Below are 23139 nucleotides of genomic sequence, written 5' to 3' on the forward strand. Positions count from 1 at the left end.
ATTAACTAATGTTATCGAAGTGTTAGTTATAAAAGCAAACGCGTCCGTGTTTCTGCGCGCAATTACGCGCCGCTGGAGACGCGCGGTGACGCACGCGAAAACATCAATGAAATCAACTGATTTTATTCGACCCTGATTCTAAACACTCTCTCAGCTCGGAATCAGAGTTTTTTAAGCGAGCACAAAAGCCGGAGCGCAGTTGGAGCTCCGCTGTCTGTCAATCAGCGCCGGAGGGTCACGAGTGTCGTTACGTCTGACCGATTATAACCGGCGCTGATCTCTGAGTCTCTGATGGACGCGTGATTCTCCATCACCTCCATCATGTCAGATCAGCCTTCAGCTCCTCCATCCGCGCAGAAACCCGCGCTCCGCTCGCCGGAGTCCTCTCAGAGCCGCTTCCAGGTGGATCCGGTGGCGGATGCTCCTAAAACTCCGCCGGCAGCGCGGTCCTCCGTCGGCGAGGAGTCCAAGAGCCGGTTGCGCGCGGTGAACTTCCTGAGCCCGCCTGACTCCGCGCCTGACGCCGGTGTGAACGGAGACACGGTGAGGAGCGAGGCGAGCCTGCACTCTTCCACCGGAGGTCTCAGTCATTTCTCGGACACGCACTCCAGCACGTATTACCTGCGGACCTTCGGTCACAACACCATCGACGCGGTGCCCAACATCGACTTCTACCGGCACACCGCAGCTCCGCTCGGGGAGAAGCTCCTGCGCCCGTCGCTGGCGGAACTTCACGATGAACTCGACAAGGTTTGTGCTGAACTTCATCATCTCTCATCTGACACTCATGAAAATGCGCATAAACAGTACGCCAAATAAAAACAGAAAATCGCAAAAATTGACTTTGGCGTGCATATGATACGCAGTTTTCGCGTGCATATGATACGCATCTGCCCCACAACCCTATTGCGTATCACATGCACGCCAAAGTCTGCGTATAAACAGTACGCCAAATCAAAACATAAACTCGTGCTATTGATACGCACTTTCATGAGATCGGGTTGTTTTGGGACATATTCCTTTAGGATTTAGTGGTTTAAACAAGCCATCAATAGAAGGTGACCAATTACCAGTAGAGACCAATGGTTTCCATTAAAACCAGTACAATTCCCATTATAACCTGTAAAACCATTACAAATTATGTGAAGGTTTCTATTGTTTTTTGATGTACTTATGGCTGTTATTTATTTGTGCACTTGTTGCTGGAGTATTATTAGTGTGGGTTAATATAATAGCAGTTTTGAAATTAAAGCATCAGGTTCAAGACTAAAACCAACCAAAAAACATTTTCTTTACTTGAAATAAAATGAAATACAAATCAGTTACTAAAGCAACATTTCTCATTTTCATGTAGTTTAACTTAAAATAACTTGAAACTTAAAAAACATTAATATCAGTACTACAAAATATACAAAACTTTTAAAAATTAATAAAAATAACAAAAACACAACAGAAAATATACAAAAATGTAACTAAATGCAAAATACAAAAAGCTAATTAAAAACATTAACAAATAGTGATACTAAAATAACACTGCTCTCATTTAAATGTATTATATTTAAAGTGTTTGCATCAGTAATTAAAACTGTTAAACAATAAAATACAGAGCAATTCATGAGACAGCAAATGTGTAAAAGGTAACTTCCAAAAATATCAAATCATATACTATAATAACTAAAGAAGCTCAAATAAAATTAATAAAATACTCAAGTAAAATTGAAATAAAAATGAATAAAAACTAGACATTTTCTTAAAAATAACAATAACTAATAAAAATGATGAAAACACAACAAAATTACTAAAACTTTTAGTAAAGTTGAAATGAAAATGCAAGATACAAAAAAATGAAAATATAAAAATGAACACTAATTCAAAATATTGAAAATAAATTATAATAGTATCTCAATGATAGCCTAGTAAAATAACAGCATGTTTTAAATGTATATGTGTAAATGTAACTAACAAAATATCATCATTTTTGCCCACAGAATTCTGATTCAAAATGAATGTTTAATGATTGTTTGAAACCAACATACAAACATGCACTGCAAGTGAACAAGCTTTTCTAACGCAAACCTGAGCTCTAGTCACTGTGACAACTAGCCCCGGTCTGATTTCCCATGAAAAGCTCATTATGTCGTTCTATTTGCAAGCACTTTATTATTTAAAATGACATGATGCAGCATGAATGTGACCCTGGACCACAAAACCAGTCAAATTGAGATCTATACATCATCTGAAAGCTGAATAAATAATCTTTCCATTGATGTATGGTTTGTTGGACAATATTTGTCTGAGATAATCTGGAATCTGAGGGAGCAATAAAATCTAAATATTGAGAAAATCACCTTTAAAGTTGTCCAAATCTTAGCAATGCATATTACTAATCAAAAATGAAGTTTTGATATATTTACAGTAGGGAATTTACAAAATATCTTCATGGAACATGATCTTAATATCCTAATGATTTTTAGCATAAAAGAAAAATGTATAATTTTGAGCCATACAATGTATTGTTGGCTATTGCTACAAATATAGCTGTGCTGCTTATGACTGCTTCTGTGCTGCAGGGACACATATATGATATTAAAAGCTCTCATCAGATCATGAAGTGTCTAGCAGCTGATTCATCTGTACATTTCTTCTCTTATGGCTGTAAGTTGAGTGACTCGCGTGATGTCAGACGACACACACACACACACACACACACACACACGCACGCTTGTCCTCAGACAATAGTCTCTCTCACACACCCACTCAGTCCAAGCAGCACCATGAGCGATCCGGGTCACGTCACAATGTCAGCGTGTGACCCGCACGTCTCTGTCAAAGACCCAGTGTCCCCCGAACATCACCGGACACACAGGTTACACACTTCAGTCCGAGTCTGACAAACTCTGTCAAAGCACGTCTGTTAATCAGGACTCACAGTAAAACAGTGCAGCTCAGAGTTAAGGCCAAACACGACACACAAAACCAGTGTGTGTTCATGCACTCGTCAATGTGGGTTCTTTTTCTTCCATATCATGTCTCTTCTTTCAGTCTAGTAGAAAGAAAACATCCAAAATACACATTTAAGTGTTTATTTTAATGCACTTTATCTATTTGCATCATCTGTAGATTTCAGTTTTATTCCTCTCTATATTCTGAAGGTTTGTTTATATTTCATTCACACTGATGAAAATGAAAAACATGGTGAAAATGTGTTTGTTTTCTGTCTGTTGGCAGTATTTTCTGATTCATGGATAAAAAGGGAAATCCAGAATCCCATCTAAAAAAACCTTTAACTCTGATATGACGACAAAATCAGACTAGAACCTGACTTTAACCAACGATATAAATTTTTATTTTTTTTACAGAAAACAAGACATAATATCTTAAATCATTTCACTTGTACAGTAAATGCATCTTGATTCAAGAATGTTTAGATATTTATTCTAGAAAACAAGACAAAAACACTAAGTAAGAGAATCATTTTTAGCAGTATGCAAATCAGTGCATATTTAATTAGAAAATGCATCATTTGCATATGTAAACAGCATTTCAGAAAACTTGTAAGTAATGCAAAACAGATGGTGTAATATACTGTGATCAGTCATCTGTGCTGTCTTGTAAAATGTAAGCGCTGCCAAAATCACAACCTGCTGAGGTTCATTTCAATTCTCAGCCACTTTGAACTGAATTACTGCCGAAGAAAAAACTACGGTGGCTGCAAATGAAAAAAACACCTGCAAATTAAGAAAACATCTTCATCAATTTGACAACATGCATGCTGCAAATACTCACAACACACAAAAGAAATGCGCTATGAATAGGCACAGACCACCTCGGAAATGTTTAAGGTGACCGCAAACTGATGATCACGGCTGGGACATATTTATGAGTGTTTGCTCTGAAAGATGAGGTTTTTGTTTATTTTAACATCCTGATCATACAATTCCTTAGCTTTTTTTATTATATTTTACATTATTAACCTAAATAAGCTGACAAAATACAAAATTACTGTAACTGTGAAACACTGAAAAAATGAGGTAAGTGGTTGCAATCAATTTATTTTAGCTACATTTAAATAAACAAATTTAGCTGACTAACTTTAAATAAAATGTGTTTATTTAAATGAAGCTAAAATAAATTCAATGCAACCACTTACCTTAAAAATGTTAGTAAATTCAATGAATCATTTTTTTTTTTCAGTGTACTTACAACTTCCCTTACAAAAATTAACCATAGCCTATGGTTTTACTATTAAAATTAATTAATTAAAAAATACATTTATTATGTGAAAAATAAATAAAAACAAAACTGCACTGAAAAAAATGATTCATTGAATTTACTAAATTTTATTTATTTTTTATTTTTTATTTTTTTTAAATGATAATAAATTTTAAGGTCAGTGGTTGCACTGAATTTATTTTAGCTATATTTAAATAAACTAATTTAGTTGACTAACTTTAAATAAAATTTGTTTATTTAAATGTAGCTAAAATAAATTCAGTGCAACCACTGACCTTAAAATTTAGTATCATTTTTTCTTCAGTGGTTACTATAGTTAAACCATGGTAACCGTGCACAAATTAACCATGGATTTACTACACTGACCATAGTTTAGCATATTTGTACAAGTGGTTACCGTACAAAATAGTTGAAACTCTGAAAATTCAATGACACAATTGATTGTGACAGTTTACATGGATGGAAGTAAACAAGCATAATGACGAAAATAATGAAAATGAAACTGACATCGCTTCATTCTGGCAGGATTATTATATTCATGTCTGTAAACAAAAACTACTAAAACTTTGACTAAAATTAAATGGAAAAAACTGATTCTAAATATTACTAAAAACTCTAATAGTGTCTCAATGAGACTAAAATAACTCTGCATTCTTACATGAGCACTTAAACTAGTTCATGAAGGCACTCTATGAAAAAGAAAAGATATATTGTATATTTCTCTAATCATGCACATTTTCACGTCTGTGTCTCCGGATTACTATTGAAATTCGTTGTTTTTGTGATGCTTATATCGTGACTCTTGTGATAAACGATGTGTGTTGTAAGTCTCGTTTAGATAAAAGTGTGTTCTGAAAAATGAAGTCACTGTAACGCAAACCTGAGATATTGCTCTTTCTCTTCTGCATGTTAAATAATAATAAGTCGTATTAAATGCTCGAGTTATCAAACCCTTGAGTTGTGTTGTCATGTGTAGGAGCCGTTTGAGGAGGGATTTCCGAACGGCGAGGAGCTCACGGCCGCCGAGATCATCACTCCCAAAGAAGTGTCCGAATCCAAGAGCGGCGCGGTGAAGTTCGGCTGGGTCAAAGGAGTGCTGGTCAGTCTGACCTCTGACCTCTGCTCCATCAGCACACACACACACACGCACATGCACACACATACACACACACACACGTGCGCACACATACACACACAATAAAGCTCTTTCTGATGATGCTTGTGTGCAGATACGATGCATGCTGAACATCTGGGGAGTGATGCTGTTCATCCGGATGTCGTGGATCGTGGGTCAGGCGGGCATCGGTACGATAACTGACCAGCAGCACTGAACCGGATCCGGTCAATCACCAGTCACAGATTGTGTTGATGTGTTGTTTTCCTGCAGCTCTGTCCTGCGGCATCGTTCTCATGGCTATCGTGGTCACGTCTATCACCGGAATCTCAACATCAGCCATCGCCACCAACGGCTTCGTGCGCGGAGGTCAGTGTGTTATTATATCTGACCCTGGAGCACAGAAGCAGTCATAAGCAGCACAGCTATATCTGTAGCAACAGCCAACAATACATTGTATGAGTCAAAATTATACATTTTTCTTTTATGCCAAAAATCATTAAGATATTAAGATCATGTTCCATGAAGATATTTTATAAATTTCTTACCGTAAATATATCAAAACTTCATTTTTGATTAGTAATATGCATTGCTAAGAACTTCATTTGAACAACTTTAAAGGAGATTTTCTCAATATTTAGATTTTTTTGCACCCTCAGATTCCAGATTTACAAATAGTTGTATCTCAGACAAATATTGTCCAACAAACCATACATCAATGGAAAGATTATTTATTCAACTTTTCATAAATACATAAAACTCAATAAAAAAAAGTTATAAATATAATTTGTCCAGGGTCATATATTATATTTATAACTGTAACTGTAATTATACTTATAACCCTAACCCTAAATCAAGTATTATTTGAATCAGAAAGGCTCATATTCTTAATAACCAAGGATAATACAGATCTGAATATGCCTGCATTAAAAGCATATCTGAGTTTTATTGACAGAGAAAATGTTTTTAAGTAAAGGTTTTAAATAAAAGGTTTTATTTCCATTGTAATAAATAATGAAATTGTTTGCTAATTAGATGACTTTTATTTGTAAGCCTCAATGCATAATGCTTCAGTAATTGATGTGCTCCTATTCAGAACTCTTTGTATATGATCATTTAATATTTCATATCAGTTGTATTTAATTTTGTTACAGTTTTTAAAATGTAGCATAAAGTGTAGTGATTTTTTATTTCTAATTTATTTGTTTGTTTTTTGGAAGAAAAATGTTGCATAAAATGTATAGTGAACTTTTAGTTAATTTTTGTTTATTTTATCAATTATTTGGTTTTTGTTTTTTGGGGGGAAATTGCATATAATTTATTCTGAACTTAGTTTTTTTTTTTTATTTAGTATTATTTATTTGCTTCTTTTTGAAATTTTTTTTTTTTTTGCATGAAGTGTAAAAAATATTGTCTGTTAAATTGTCAATATTATGGTGAGAAAGTGCGTATGAATGTATATGTTTTTTGGTTTGTTTATTGATATGTTATTGCTGATGATGTTTTTTTGTTGTTGATATTTGAGAGTTCACTTTTTTATTTCTAGCCTCTCTTCTAATAGTTTTGGTTATATCTGTTCTACAGTGACGCGTTTGTGATTATGATGGGATGTTTTTAGGTGGGGCGTATTACCTGATCTCCAGGAGTTTGGGTCCAGAGTTTGGAGGATCCATCGGTCTGATCTTTGCCTTTGCCAATGCCGTTGCTGTGGCCATGTATGTCGTGGGTTTTGCAGAAACTGTCGTTGAACTTCTGGATGTGAGTATGAATGCAAAGGCCTTGGATGATGATGATGATGATGACAGACTTGATGTTTCTCCATCAGACTCATGCATTAGTGTTTTTGATCATGCACTTGATTTTTTTTTAAATAGTTTTTTAGATGTGCATGCCTACTGTGGTTGTTTGAGGCTGACAGTCTGACATATATCATCCATAAAGATTAATTCATAATGTTTTATGATGTAAGCTCACTGTTGTCTCTGTGTTTGTCAGAGTATAGATGCTCTGATGACGGATGAGATCAATGACATCAGGATCGTCGGCACGCTCACCGTTATCTTGCTGCTGGGCATCTCTGTCGCTGGAATGGAGTGGGAGGCAAAGGTCAGTATATTCCTACATTCACATGTCTGTGGATTCAGAATTCTACTGGTTATATAGCGCTGCATCTTAAAAAATGCTGATTTGCAAAAAAAGCCTAATTTGACCTAATTTGATGATGTTGAGTTCAAAAATACTGTATCAATTTCCATCACATGCAGTTTTTTCATAAAATTACATAATCTTTAATGCACTTATCAAAATAACAAAAGCAATCAAATGTCAAAAGTATCAAAATGTATCATTTAACTTACAATCTGCGAAGGAGTGGAAAAAGAGAAAATCAGGATTAGTCATAAAATAATATCATGCATGAGAACTTTCAGACAGGAATCATGCATTTGTTGAGTTTTTCTCCGGATTGAGGGAGAATACAAGACAAACTCACCAAAAAAATAAAAAATGGTTGTATGAGCAATAATACTAAGAAATGCATCATATTTAGTGAGAAAGTGTGACTCTCTCCAGCAAAACATACACTATTTTTGGAACCAGCAGCACAAAATTAGTCAGAAATAAAGTGTTGGATTTCATTCAGCAGATATGATGCAGTTCTGTGTTATTTCTGCAGATATTGTAAGTCTTATGATGTATTGATGTCTTTGACAGGCCCAGATTGTGTTATTGGTGATTCTTGTGGCGGCTATTTTTAACTACTTCATTGGATCATTCATCCCCATGAAGTCAAAGCAATCTCAAGGCTTCTTCAGTTATAACGGTGGGTCGTCTCTACTCATCTGTGATTGCTGATAATCGTTTAACCCTTGTGCGTCAATTAAAAAAGAGATACACATAGGTCCATAGTGGACAAAAATGTCCATATCAAAAAACGGTCATAAAAATTTGAAGCTAAAATTTGAGTTAAGTTTGGTCTCATTTTAAAGAAGACCCATGGCAGATTATTACTGAAGTAAAAAAAGTTTAAAAAGTAAAACCAAAAAAAAATTATATTGGTTTAAGTTTATGAAAATGATTTATGAACGATATTTTATATAAAATATATATTTTATGAAACATGTTGAACTCTAAACCTGCTAGAAAAGCAAAGCTATTAATCTAAACAAGTTGTGTTCCAAATTTGAGGTTGATATCTCAAAAATGAGCTTTTAGTAAGATTTTGTTTGGGCGCAGTACCACATTTCCCCATTAGATGCCAGCAAAACTCCGCTGGTGCACACAGTGGTTGGATTTGTGATTTACAGTAGAGTTTCTCTCTCTCAAATATTACAAGCACACACACACACATTTTTTTTATGACACACATACAAACCATACTCTGAGATCCATACCAACACACCCACACAATTATAGCTGCATTATTTATCCAATTGGCTCTATAATATGCAGAAGCGGAAAACAGGAATAAAGTGAATATTTGCTTTATAGGCCAAACCTGAAAATATGGCACCATCTGGTAAAAAATTGTAAAAAAAATTAATTTTGAAGCCTTGCCAACAGAATGAAAGCCTATTAACAAAAACTGCATCATTTTACAGTTAAATGGCACTGTGATTAAAAATAGCAGTTTCAGTGAGGACATTTTTGTCCTTAAGGTCCTGAGAGGAACTATTTTGTGTACCTAGTGCAGATTTATTAAAGGAAATGGAAGTGAAATAGTACAATTCCAATATAAATACACACCTGTGCCAAAATTTATGCAGTTGGCAATAACACAGGCAAAATTATAAAAAAAATAAAAAAAATACAGAAAAGGGTTAAGATCAGCGCTGGAGGAACAAATCCAATGACGAGTTCATTCCTGTGTTTGTCTGTCTCAAAGCTGCCATAATGATGGAGAACATGGGTCCAGACTTCAGAGACGATGAAACCTTCTTCTCCGTCTTTGCCATCTTCTTCCCGGCCGCCACAGGAATCCTAGCAGGAGCCAATATATCAGGAGACCTGGCGGTGAGGATCATTTACTCTCACGCTTAAAAATAAAGGCTGTTTTCACAGTGATGCCATAGAAGAACCATTTTTGGTTCCCCAAAGAACCTTTCAGTGATCAGTTCTTAAAAGAACCATTTGTGACCCTGGACCACAAAACCAGTCAATTTTTTAAAATTGAGATTTATACATTGTCTGAAAGCTGAATAAATGAGCTTTCCATTGATGTATGGTTTGTCTGAGATACAACTATTTGAAAATCTGGAATCTGAGGGTGCAAAAAAATCTAAATATTGAGAAAATCATCTTTAAAGTTGTTCAAATGAAGTTCTTAGCAATGCATATTACTAATCAAAAATGAAGTTTTGATATATTTACGGTAGGAGATTTACAAAATATCTTCATGGAACATGATCTTAATATCCTAATGATTTTTGGCATAAAAGAAAAATGGATAATTGTGACCCATACAATGTATTGTTGGCTATTGCTACAAATATAGCTGTGCTGCTTATGACTGCTTTTGTGCTGCAGGGTCACATTCATCCTCAGTGTGAAGAACATTCTGAATCATCAACCTTTTTCCACTATAAAGAACCTTTAGTTAATTTAGATGTTAAAGGTTCTTCACGCCCATAAAGAAGCATTATTTTCAAGAGTGTATTTGAGTTTTGCTGGATTTTGTTGGTCATCTCATAACATCTGATTTCATCTCTCTAGGATCCGCAGTCAGCGATTCCTAAAGGAACTCTCCTGGCGATCCTCATAACCGGAGTGGTTTACATCGCTGTCGCCGTCTCGAACGGTATTTGAGCGCCGTTCTTTCTCTGATTGCTCTCGACTCGTGGATCAGAGGTGATGTTATGGGTTTGCTGTGTTTTTAGGCTCTTGTATCGTGCGGGATGCCACAGGCGATGATAACGACACCATAGTGGGCTCGCTGGAGAACTGCACCGATGCCGCGTGCACGCTGGGATACGACTTCTCCATCTGCAAAGAGGGCGGCTGCAAGTACGGCCTTCAGAACGACTTCCAGGTGTGTGACAGACATGCTCACATTTATTATTATTATTATATGTGACCCTGCAGCACTAAAGCAGTCATAAGCAGCACAGCTATATTTGTAGCAATAGCCAACAATACATTGTATGAGTCAAAATTATACATTTCTCTTTTATGCCAAAAATCATTAGGATATTAAGATCATGTTCCATGAAGATATTTAGTAAATTTCCTACCGTAAATATATCAAAACTTCATTTTTGATTAGTAATATGCATTGCTAAGAACTTCATTTGAACAACTTTAAAGGTGATTTTCTCAATATTTAGATTTTTTTGCACCCTCAGATTCCAAATTTACAAATAGTTGTATCTCAGACAAATATTGTCCAACAAACCATACATCAATGGAAAGATTATTTATTCAGCTTTCAGAAGATGTATACATCTCAATTTTTTTTTTTAAATGTACCCTTATGACTGGTTTTGTGCTCCAGGGTCACATATTGGAATCCAGTGTTGGGGAAAGTTACTTCTAAAAGTGATGCATTACAATATCCACCTTTTTCCTAACGAGCCTACTGCGTTTTAAATTATGGGATGCACTTCTGGTTTGGGGAAGTTCCACTCAAAAAGACTGCAACAAATCATTTAAAATCATAAGATTGCAAATAATCCTTATCCGTCATTTTGACTGAATCGGCTGTAAATTTTCATTCATTTTGACAATATCTATAACAACATCTAGCTCTTTACATTATTTTCCTTCTGATTATTTTCATTCAATATTCAACATATTCTGTGCATTTGTGGTCTGCTCTCCTGATTTAATTAACGATAAACCTCGAAATGCACTAAGAAGCTTTTAATTTTTCTCCCCAAATCCTCGTGTCTCTATTGTTTTCACACAGATGCTGTAAAATGTAATTGTTCTGAAATATAGACATATATTACTATAATGATATTTAACACCTCCGTAATATTGCTGCGGACAGAAGGAGAATCTTTAGGAGTTATTCATGGTGTGTTGAATTTGTTAATGCTTTTACACTTTTAAATTTCCTTTTAATGATCGATGATTGAAGGGTGAGTAATAAGGAATCTGTTTTTGTGTAATATTGAGTGAGATGAGTAAATGCATGTTGATTAAGATCATGTTCTTACTCCTGATTTCTCTCAACATGGCAACACCAGAGCAGTCACTCAATACATGAGAAACACAGGAGCTGGAGTCACTTATTGGAAAAAGTAACTCAGATATGTCCTTGTGATTTCCAAGTAATGCATTACTTTGCTAGTTACTTAGGGAAAGTAATACTTGTAATGCATTACCCCCAGCACTGCTGTATGTGGTAAACCGCTTCAGCTGTACTGATGCTGTGTGTGATGTTAATGATCTTTCAGGTGATGAGTTTGGTGTCCGGCTTCGGGCCGCTCATCACAGCTGGAATCTTCTCTGCCACGCTCTCATCGGCGCTGGCATCTCTGGTCAGCGCTCCCAAAATCTTCCAGGTCAGGACACAAACAAACCTCCTTTTCAAAAATGTCTTGAACTTTGGTTAAGAAAAGGTATTCATCTATATGCTGATGGCACAGTAGCACATTCAACTGTGCAACTGTTATTGTCCAAATTAAAATTGGTTTTAAACTAAAAAAAAAAAAGTATGCTCTTCACTCGTTATTGCACTGAAATAGATCTCCCTATTTTAACTTTCCAAGGGAATGTACTGAAAGAGTCAATTGTTACAAATATTTGGGTGCATGAAAAATTGGGATTTTATGTACATATTGAAAAACTTTTAAAAAGCTTAGACCAAAATTGGGTTTTCCTTTTGAAGCAAGAAAGAGAATTATACAAAGTTGTTTCCTCTCAGTGTTAGATTATGGTGATGTGATCCATGCATGCAAGTTTATCCTCACTTTAAAAGTTGCTGCTTTATGTTTTGTGACGAGTGCCTCTTCCTCGTTGTCAACTGCATTAATTGGTGGGATGGTCCTCTTTGTCTCACAATGCTGTTGTTTATTGCTAAGGCATTGTTAGGTAAACAACCAATTTATATCTGTTATATCTTTTATCACCTGCAATTATAGCATTAGATCTAGATATATCTCTGTCTACCGTAAACGTCTGTATACTAAATGAGATTCTCTATGCATCTGTTGATTTCTCTGTTTCTGTGTGTAGATTATTTAGTTTTATTTAAAAAAACAGTCTGGTTTAACAGCTCTGTGGTCTGATAAGTAATAATTAATGTGATGAGCACAAGAAAAACACATTAATTACTCATTTGCATCTGAAAAGACATTTTTCCTGTCTGATTTCTTGACACTTTCCCTTTGTAATTTCACTATTTTCTCATCTTCTGCAGTTTTTTTTTAACTGTTTTAGCATAAGAGCCTGATACAAAAGCTTGCACTTTCTGATTTTTGTGCAGTGATTAACTATGATAATTTATTCTGCTCATCAGGTGCATCAGTGAGCAAGCACCATCATTTTGTTTGAAGGACATACTGTATAACACCCTTAAAGCCATACTTGTGGTTACGGTCAATTCCGCAGGAATGCATGAACTGAAAACATGGAAAGATTGAATGCAGTGTAAATCGCTTTGGATTAAAAGTGTCTACCTAATGCAGAAATGATGAATGATCAATGATGATGTGTCTTGCATGATCATACCCTATATATTGACCAAATATTATATACGAGTCAAACTTTTTTGAACAGTAAGATTGTTTTATGTTTTTAAAGAAGTCACTTCTGTTCACCAAACCTGCATTTATTTGATCCAAAGTACAGCAAAAACAGTAAAATGTTGAAATATTTTTACTATTTAAAATAACTTATCATTTATTCCCGTGATTTCAAAGCTGAAATTTTAGCATCATTACTTCAGTCACGTGATCCTTCAGAAATCATAATATTTTGATTTGCTGCTCAAAAAACATTTATCATTATTATTACACTGAAAACAGCGGAGTAGAATTTTTTCAGGGTTTTTTTTTTGATGAATATAAAAAGTTCAGAAGAACAGCATTTATCTGAAATAGAAATCTTTTGTCACATTATAAATGCCTTTGTCATCAAAGCCTTTGCATCCTTACTAAATAAAAATATTCATTTCTATAATTTCTTTCCCCAATTTTTTTTTTTTTTTACCTGACTCCAAGCTTTTGTATGGTATAATGTATAATGTTACAAAAGTTTTTATTTCAGATAAATACTGATCTTTGGATCTTTCTATTCATCAAAGAATCCTGAAAAAAAAATGTACACAACTGTTTTCAACATTGATAATAATCAGAAATGTTTGTTGAGCAGTAAATCAGCATATTAGAATGATTTCTGAAGATGACACTGAAGACTGCAGTAATGATGCTGAAAATACAGCTGCGCATCACAGAAATAAATTACAGTTTAACACATTCACATAGAAAACAGTTATGTTAAATAGAAAAAAATATTTCAGAATATTACTGTTTTTGCTGTATTTTGAATCAAATAAATGCAGGCTTGGTGAGCAGAAGAGACTTCTTTAAAAAACATTAAAAATCTTACTGTTCAAAAACGTTTGTCTGGTAGTGTATATCAGTGTTTCCTAGAGCTTGTGATGTTTCATATGAACCTCATTCTGTTCTTCATGTTATCTGTTGTGATGCTGGAGGTGTTTAATGTGTGTGGTTTTGTAGGCCTTGTGCAAGGATAAAATCTACCCTGGAATGCATGTGTTTGCCAAAGGATACGGGAAGAACAAAGAGCCTCTGCGTGCTTACGTCCTCACCTTCATCATCGGCCTGGCCTTCATCCTGATCGGTAAATTACACTCCAATCAATGCTGACTTATCTGCCTATACGCTAATGACAGAGACTGTGCCTAAAATCCAGTGTGTTGGTGTTTCAGCTGAGTTAAACATCATCGCTCCCATCATTTCCAACTTCTTCTTGGCCTCTTATGCCTTGATAAATTTCTCTGTGTTCCATGCGTCGCTGGCGAACTCCCCAGGCAAGTGATGAAACTGAAAATGAGCGTGATGCTTCTCCTCAGATCGCTGACACTGATCGTTTCAGACAGTATTGTGAATTATTCACAGATTTCCATCTGAACAGGGTGGCGTCCGAGTTTCAAATACTACAACAAGTGGGTGTCGTTAGCCGGAGCCGTGCTGTGCTGCGTGGTGATGTTTGTGATCAACTGGTGGGCGGCGCTGCTCACCAACGTCATCGTCCTGGCGCTCTACATCTACGTCAGCTACAAGAAACCAGGTCTGTTCTGTTTTCACTTCATTTCTATGATTATGTGATAACACTTTACCAAAAGGTCTCATTTGTCGCAATAAAATTTAAGTATTAAATTTAATGAACAGATCTTGACATACATACAAGCTTAGAAGTCTATCAACAAAGAAAAATCTGAAAAATGTACATTTTATTTGTCCACAATAAGATCAATAATAGGCTTTTTAAAAAAGTGAAAAATGCACATATGAATTGTTCGTAATAAGATCAATAATACGCATTTTTTTAAAAGGAAAAATGTACCCATGAATTGTTTGCAATAAGATCAATAATATGCATTTTTACAAAGTGAAAAATGCACGTATGAATGTTCACAATGAGATCGATAATATGAATTTTTTAAAAAGTGAAAAATGCACATATTAATTATTCGTAATAAGATCAATAATACACATTTTTAAAAAGTGAAAAATGCACATATTAATTATTCGTAATAAGATCAATAATACACATTTTTAAAAAGTGAAAAATGCACGTACGAATTGTTCGCAATAAGATCAATAATATGCATTTAGAAAATATATAAGGTGAATTTTTATTTCATGTCGACTAATGCAGTGCTGTAAATGACATGGAGTAACGATAAGCAATATAATTTCCACAGCATTTAATATATGTACAGTATTTGTTCATGTTAGTTAATTAAAATGCCATTTGTTCACTGTTTGTTCATGTTAGTTCATTAACTAAAGTTAATGTAGCCTTCCTGTAGATCATGGAACCGATCAGATGTATATCTTGAATGTAATGTAAATGACTTTGGGTAAAAGCGTCTGCCAAATACAAAAATGTAATTGTAGTTCATGATAAAGGCATAGTTCACCACAAAATGAAACCTCACCCTCGTGTTGAATTTCTTTCTTCTGTTGAACACAATATAAGATATTTTGAACAATGAGTGTAACCAAACAGTTACCGTTAGCCAATGATGTCCATAGTATTTTTATTTATTTTTTCTCCCTGATATGGAAGTCAGTGGCTAGCTAACTGTTTGGTTGCCAACATTCTTCAAAACATCTTTTATTTTCCACACAAGAAAGCATCTCATACAGGGACAACATGAGGGTGAGCAAATTATGCCAATTTTTATTTTTGGATGAATTGTTCCTTTGTATTGTAAAGTGTTATCAGTTATGTTTTAAAGTCATAAATCATAACTGAGTGTCAAAAAGCATCTTTCTGCTACAGATGTGAACTGGGGTTCATCGACACAAGCGCTGATGTACAACAAGGCACTGACTCACAGTCTGCATCTCACGGGAGTTGAGGATCATATCAAGAACTTCAGGTGATGCACTGACAGATGCAAAAGCTGTCACATGTGACTATAGAGACCGAAAACCTCTCTGAAATCATTTTTCCCATGCACAGGCCTCAGTGTCTCTTAATGTCCGGATACCCAAACTCAAGACCTGCGCTGCTGTATCTAGTGCACGCTTTCACCAAAGACGTGGGCTTGATGGTCTGTGGCCACGTGCGCACAGTATGTAATTTCAATGAACATTTGACACATTATCTTTGCAGTTATGAGCAGTTACACAACCAAACATGCACTTGTTCTTCAGGGTTCCTGCAGGTCCTTAAAAAGTTAGTTGTATCAAATTTAAGGCCATAAAGTCTTCAATTGTACAAGAAAATCTTAATTATGATTTCAAGAGGTCTTACATTTTGGTAAGGAAAGACCAGAAATGCGATATGGCTCAATGTGACGATTAAACTTCAAAAGGCTACGATTTCATTGAATAAACACGAGCGCTACACGTTTCAAAGTCCGGTGCTGCACTGCTTTGTGTATTGCCATTACCGGGAAAACGGTTATATTTCTGTTGTTCCGAAAGCGCCACCTGCTGGCAGAGAATGAATGTGCATTTTCAATAAGCCCTGCTGTTTTTGTTCAGACCAATGTGAAAATCCACCTATGTTTTTACCCTGCAAACAGCTGTAAATGTGAACTGGTGGATCAATTAGAACATAATGAACAGTCTGTATGGGCTGAATAAAGCAAACCAGTATCTTACCAGTGAAGTTTTGATCAGTGACATACATGAATCGTAACTTACATTATTAGACGCGTGCGAGTCCGTTATTATTAGTGTGCAATTAAACAAACCGTGTGTGTGCGCTCTCTGATAGCTTTATGAGCACATTTCAGTATGATTGCATGTCTGGCAAGTGTTTTATAATGGACACTCACTGAAAAAGAACAAATTCATAATGTTTTTATTTCCTTTTTTTAATTTGTGTTTTGCTCTGTTTAATAATTCTGAATATGGATCCGTGTATATTTATATTACTTTAAGGCGACTGGGATAGTGGTCTGTTGGCGTCTCCGTGTGGTCCTGCTTGGTACTGCAGCTTGACTGTTAGTTATTTATATATGTATAGAAAATGGTTTAAACAAATGTAACATTTATTTATTTTTCTCACAGATTTTGCTGTTGCACTGTATACATCAATTTTGAATTATAAAACAAAATGCTTTAATTTTTCTTGAAAAAAGCTTGCAGAAAATATAGTTTTGTGAGAATCATCCTCAATATCTTGAATTTGGTAAAAAAATTTATTTATCTAAAATGTTTCATTTCTTAATCCTTTTCTTTTTGCTATACTGGGAGAAATCATATCGGGATGTATGCTAAATTTTTTGGATGTGGCGTCCCACCTAGAAAAGTTTCCACCAGCCGCCACTGATAATGAATTGTAAAAGTCTGAACAGTAAAATGTATTTATGTTTTTTTTTCTTTTTATTAGTATAATAATTTATTGATAATAATTGTTTAAATTAATATAACAATTAATCCTTTTGACTGGTTTAAAGGCTGAAATGTGAAGTGTATTATTTTATAAAACTTTTAGTTTTTGTGAAAACTTGTATCTGAACTGTAAATCATGCATTTTACAGTTTAATATGTTACTATATGAACTACCCCACTAATACAGTGTTCATTTTATCTTAAAAAAGGTCTTAAAAAGTCTTAAATTTGGGCTTAAAAATCCTGCAGAAACCTTGGTTCTTGCATTTTCCCGCAGGGATACCGTAGGCCGAACTATAAGGACATGATGAACGAGCAGGTCCGCTATCAGCGCTGGCTCCTGAAGACCCGAATAAAAGCCTTTTACACTCCTGTGTTTGCTGATGATCTCAGACAAGGAGCCCAGTATCTCCTGCAGGTCAGAACGGAAATATGACAGATTGCGTAGCAAAGATCTCATGTAATGAGCTGAATCAGAACTCGTTTGTTGTTGCAATTTATAGACCGCTGGTTTGGGTCGCTTAAAACCCAACACACTAGTGTTTGGCTTTAAGAACAACTGGAGGGACGGTGAGATGAAGGATGTGGAAACCTACATCAACACCATCCAGTGAGTCTGACTGTACGATGCTCTTCATGTCTTCATCTTAAAGAACTGAAATCTTCATCTGAATGTTCACTGTGTGTGTTTCAGTGACTCGTTTGACCTGCAGTTCGGGGTGGTTCTTTTGAGGCTGAAGGAAGGTCTTGACATCTCTCACATTCAAGGTCGAGTTTCCTGGCCAAAAGTGGGCTGAAGTGTAAATGGTTTGAGTCTTTTCATCAGTGATTTTAAGTCTGCTTCTGTTGGCCTTTCTTCAGATGAATTTCAGACCTCGCAGGAGAAAGCTCCTGGAATGAAGGATCTCTTGGTGTCCATCAACATCAAAGACTTTGACAGCGATTCCTCAAAACCGTCATCTAAATCCACCAGCTGTCAAAGCAGCCCGCTCATCTTCAGAGGTCAGAAAACCATGATGTGCTGCACATTTAAAAGTTCATTAAAAAATGTGCTGATAATGTGCTCACCCTCAGGATCAGGATGAGTGTGTTTCTTCATCAGGTTTGTAGAAATGTGTCTCAGCAATGGATGCTCTGCAGTGAATGGGTGCCGTCAGAATGAGAGTCTGATAAAAACATCACAATAATCCACAGCACTCCAGTCCATCAGTTAACATCTGGAGAAGACAAAAGCTGAAACACATCCATTTCAGCCAAATCAAACGTTTTTAATATGTGGCTGGATTTTGATGTGAAAGACAACAGCAGATGCACTTTTTCACTGGAGGAAGCGTTATTATGGATTATGGACTCATATTTTAGTTAAAAACGTTTGATTTGGCTGAAATGGATGTGTTTCAGCTTTTGTCTTCTCCAGATGTTAACTGATGGACTGGAGTGCTGTGGATGATTGTGATGTTTTTATCAGACTCTCATTCTGACGGCACCCATTCACTGCAGAGCATCCATTGCTGAGACACTGATGCAGAGACACATTTCTACAAACCTGATGAAGAAACACACTCCTCCTGATCTCTGATAGACCTGAGGGTGAACACATTTTAATTTTTGGATGAACTATTCTTTTAATGAGTGTTGCTGCGATGAGAGTAAACTGTAAAATCCTGTTTAGAGACTGAAGTCAAGTCTTTGTCAGTTGTATTGTATTCCCATTAGAGCCTCTCCAAATATCCTCCAGTTCACGAATCTCCTGCAATTTGTACAGATTTGTATTGATGCACGTGTGATTTCAGACACCAAGAAGCCTCCGATGCAGCTCAGTCCTGCGGATGAGAAACTTCTGGCCGCCAGTCATCAGTTCCAGAAGAAACAGAGCAAAGGAACCATCGATGTTTGGTGGCTGTTTGACGACGGAGGTAAAGAGTTTCTATTTCGTTGTCGTTTTATGATTGAATATTTCCCTTTATTATACTCGCTGAGAGTTTGTAGCTTTAATAAATGCCACTGTGATTGATTACTCGTTGTAGGCTTGACACTTTTGATACCGTATTTGCTAACCAACAAAAAGAAATGGCGCGACTGCAAGATCCGTGTGTTCATTGGAGGAAAGATAAACAGGATTGACCACGACCGCAGAGCGTGAGTATAACCTGTGTTACATGCATTTCTATTCATGTTGAATGTTTTTCATTCCTTTTGCTTAGTTTTGTAAAGAAATTTGTAGGCACAGTTTATATTCCTTTACAAAATTAATTTCAGCCATTTAAACAGAAGCCTGTAGATCTGAAGGTTTTTACGATGCTGAGAAACAAATTCAGTCTGTGTCCAAACTTTTGACTGTTATTAGTGCTGTCAAACAATTAATCGCTTAATTAATCAATTAATCGCATCCAAAATAAAAGTTTTTGTTTATGTAATATGTGTACTGTGTATATTTATTATGTATATATAAATACACACACATTCATGTATATATTTAAGAAAAATATGTTACGTTTATATTTTAAATATATTTATATGTGACCCAGGATCACAAAACCAGTCATAAGGGTCAATTTTTCGAAATTGTGATTTATACATCATCTGAAAGCTGAATAAATAATCTTTCCATTGATGTATGGTTTGTTGGACAATATTTGTGTGAGATACAACTATTTGTAAATCTGGAATCTGAGGGTGCAAAAAAATCTAAATATTGAGAAAATCGCCTTTAAAGTTGTTCAAATGAAGTTCTTAGCAATGCATATTACTAATCAAAAATGAAGTTTTTATATATTTACGGTAAGAAATTTACAAAATATCTTCATGGAACATAATCTTTACTTAATATCCTAATGATTTTTGGCATAAAAGAGAAATGTATAATTTTGACCCATACAATGTATTGTTGGCTATTGCTACAAATATAGCTGTGCTGCTTATGACTGCTTTTGTGCTGCAGGGACACATATATGATATAAATTATTTGAATATAACTATATACATGTAAATAAATATACACAGAACACACACACACACAAAAACTTTTATTTTGGATGTGATTGATCATTTAACAGCACTAGTATATATAAATACACACATACAGTATATATTTTGAAACATTTACATGTATATATTTATGTAACTTATATTATATATATAAATATATTTAATATACCAATATAAGATCTTAAATATATATGCATGCATCTGTGTGTATTTATATATACATAATAAATATACACAGTACACACACATATATTATGTAAACAAAAACTTTTATTTTGGATGCGACTAATCATTTGACAGCACTAACTGGTAGTTTAACATATAAAATAGTTTAAATAATGGAGATAATCAGCTAGTATTCATTTGGTCTCGCGCAGAATGGCGGCGTTACTCAGTAAGTTCAGGATTGACTTCTCTGACATCACTGTTATTGGAGACATCAACATTAAGCCAAAGAAGCACAAGTAAGTTTAGATCCACTGGCTAATAATGAGCATGTTTTTCTCCGGCATCCACGAGAAACAGCTGTTGTTTGATGTTGTGCTCAGCAAGAAGATGTTTGAGGAGATGATCGAGCCGTACAGACTGAAGGAGGACGACATGGAGCAAGAAGCCGCTGAGAGACTGAAGGCTGAAGAACCCTGGAGGATCACAGATAATGAGCTGGAGCTCTACAGGGCCAAGGTTTCCGTCCGTTACTCTTCAGGAGACGTGATGCTCTCGTATTACTTTGAAACGGAGCTTCACATGTCTCAGTCCCATCAAAAAGACGACTTTAGACACGGCTCTTTCAGGAGCACATAATAACCGGCCTTATTTCATTGCACAGATCTTATTTAGAACAAGTTACGTTGTTTAAAGAAACTATACTTGAACCAATTGATTTTCATGATGATTTGATCTTAAATGTCCCCATTCTGCCATCAAAACATCACAGAAAAATACTCTGACAGTGCTTTCTGTGCTGCTACTGAATTTACATTTCAGAAATGATGTTTTAGTCGAGTTGCTTCGGTTTAAGTTTGAATGTGATGAGAGAGAAACATTAGTACCACAAAATAATACAAAGACAAATAAACATCATTTCTCACAACAAACAAAAGTGTAGTCTGAACAAATGACTCTTAAGAACTGATTCATTTTAATGAATGAATCAAAAAGACTCTATGGAAGCATGTTTTAGCCACTTAATAGAAAATCAAATAAAGTAATTGCGGGTTTATATCTGACAATTCTTTTCAAAAGACTTGTTTCTCGCAGTTACAAGCTTATATCTTGTAATTCTGACCTTTTTTCTCGCAATTCTGATTTCTCTTCTCTGAATTGAGCTATAAAGTTCAATTCTGAGGGAAAGAAAGTGTACTAGAGACTATCTAAAGACTATTTTCTTAGAAAAACTTTATATCTCAACAGCTCTGAGTTTATATCTCAGATATACAGAGAAAAAAGGGTCAGAATTGTGAGATGCAAACGTACAATTGCAAGAAAAATAGTCTGAATTGTGAGATAAAAAAAATCACATTTTTGCTTTGTTCTGTGCGAACGGCCCCAAATACTGTCTGAAATAGCATCAACATGTAAGTGACATCAGTTCTTACTCTTCTTTCATTTAGTCGAACCGCCAGATCCGACTGAACGAGCTTCTGAAGGAACACTCGAGCACAGCCAACCTCATTGTCATGTAAGTACTGACCACACATTTAACACATAAAACACTTCATTTGAGTGTATGTGGCCCTTATGAAGCACACAGGTGCCTTGATTTGATTCATCTGAGTATCTGATTCATTTGGGTTTGACAGAACCATGCCGCTCGCCAGGAAGGGAACGGTGTCCAGCGCTCTTTACATGACCTGGCTGGACACGCTATCTAAAGATCTGCCACCGATACTTCTTGTCCGAGGAAACCATCAGAGTGTTCTGACCTTCTACTCGTGAAGAGAACGTGAAGTGACTGTGTTACAATCAGTACATTTGTATATTGACCAGATTTGTTCGCCGTCGCCCAAATCGACTGACAGTATTTTTAATATACTGAGCTGAAATAACCAATGCTACAGAAATGTTCGTTTATTTGTTTATATATTTTTAATGTAACGACACTTACCTCAAAAAAGAGCAGGTAAAATGATGCTTGAAATCAATTTAAAGGGACAGTTCACCCAAAAATGAAAATTCTGTCATTTACTCAACCTCAAGTTTGTGTTGAACAGAAAATATTCATACAGGTTTGGAACGACATGAAGGTGAGTAAATGATGACAACATTTTCATTTTGGGGTGAATTAACCCTTTAATGTCCATTTTTGCACTAACACGCTGAGGATAAAAGTCTTTTTTTTAAATCCAGAACATTGATGCTATTTTTCAATGCCAAGCCTGAAATGAAGTCCTTGCCTCCTACAGTCAAACTCGCTCTGAACAGAGGCTGTATTTGAGCTTATCTTCATCATATCTTCAAACGCCGTCTGTTCCAGCTGCTGTTCTTAGACGCTGATAGATTTACTAAGAACTTACTAATTCTGATCATTCTGGAGAAAGTGGGTTTGCACATGTCTTAGTGCCAATGCAACACTGTTCTAGACAAGAGAGACATTGAAAGATGCAATGCATTAAATAAATGGCCTTGATTTTAACTATATAATTTGTGTTTTCCATGCATTATTGTATCATATAATATATATATATATATATATATATATATATATTAAAACAAAAACTGTAAAATTGCAGTTTTGGAGCACCAAAGTTGCAGCTAAAGTGT

The 23139-nt window shown here is 35.4% G+C and overlaps 1 protein-coding gene across 1 annotated transcript; it reads left to right on the plus strand.

Moving 5' to 3' along the window:
- Positions 1-123: 123 nt before the first annotated feature.
- slc12a2l (solute carrier family 12 member 2-like) lies at positions 124-23095 on the plus strand. The gene is made up of 26 exons (XM_058784625.1): positions 124-750; positions 5210-5332; positions 5463-5538; positions 5621-5716; positions 6966-7105; positions 7343-7453; positions 8060-8168; positions 9231-9358; positions 10058-10142; positions 10222-10373; positions 11743-11850; positions 14029-14152; positions 14241-14342; positions 14447-14602; positions 15824-15923; positions 16007-16118; positions 17666-17806; positions 17892-17998; positions 18083-18156; positions 18250-18390; positions 19182-19304; positions 19416-19527; positions 20754-20840; positions 20925-21060; positions 21990-22057; positions 22179-23095. The coding sequence occupies exons 1-26, from the start codon at positions 322-324 to the stop codon at positions 22312-22314; spliced, it is 3276 nt and encodes a 1091-aa protein (XP_058640608.1). The 5' UTR covers positions 124-321; the 3' UTR covers positions 22315-23095.
- Positions 23096-23139: the final 44 nt, after the last annotated feature.

The sequence above is a fragment of the Onychostoma macrolepis genome, chromosome 08, assembly GCF_012432095.1.
Source record: "Onychostoma macrolepis isolate SWU-2019 chromosome 08, ASM1243209v1, whole genome shotgun sequence".
NCBI lineage: Eukaryota > Metazoa > Chordata > Actinopteri > Cypriniformes > Cyprinidae > Onychostoma > Onychostoma macrolepis.

Excerpts from the sequence above, each read along its gene's own strand:
- slc12a2l (XM_058784625.1), top strand. The coding sequence starts at position 322 with ATGTCAGATCAGCCTTCAGCTCCTCCATCCGCGCAGAAACCCGCGCTC. Across the intron at positions 751-5,209 it reads TTCACGATGAACTCGACAAG|GAGCCGTTTGAGGAGGGATT; the intron begins GTTTGTGCTGAA and ends TGTCATGTGTAG. Across the intron at positions 22,058-22,178 it reads ACAGCCAACCTCATTGTCAT|AACCATGCCGCTCGCCAGGA; the intron begins GTAAGTACTGAC and ends TGGGTTTGACAG.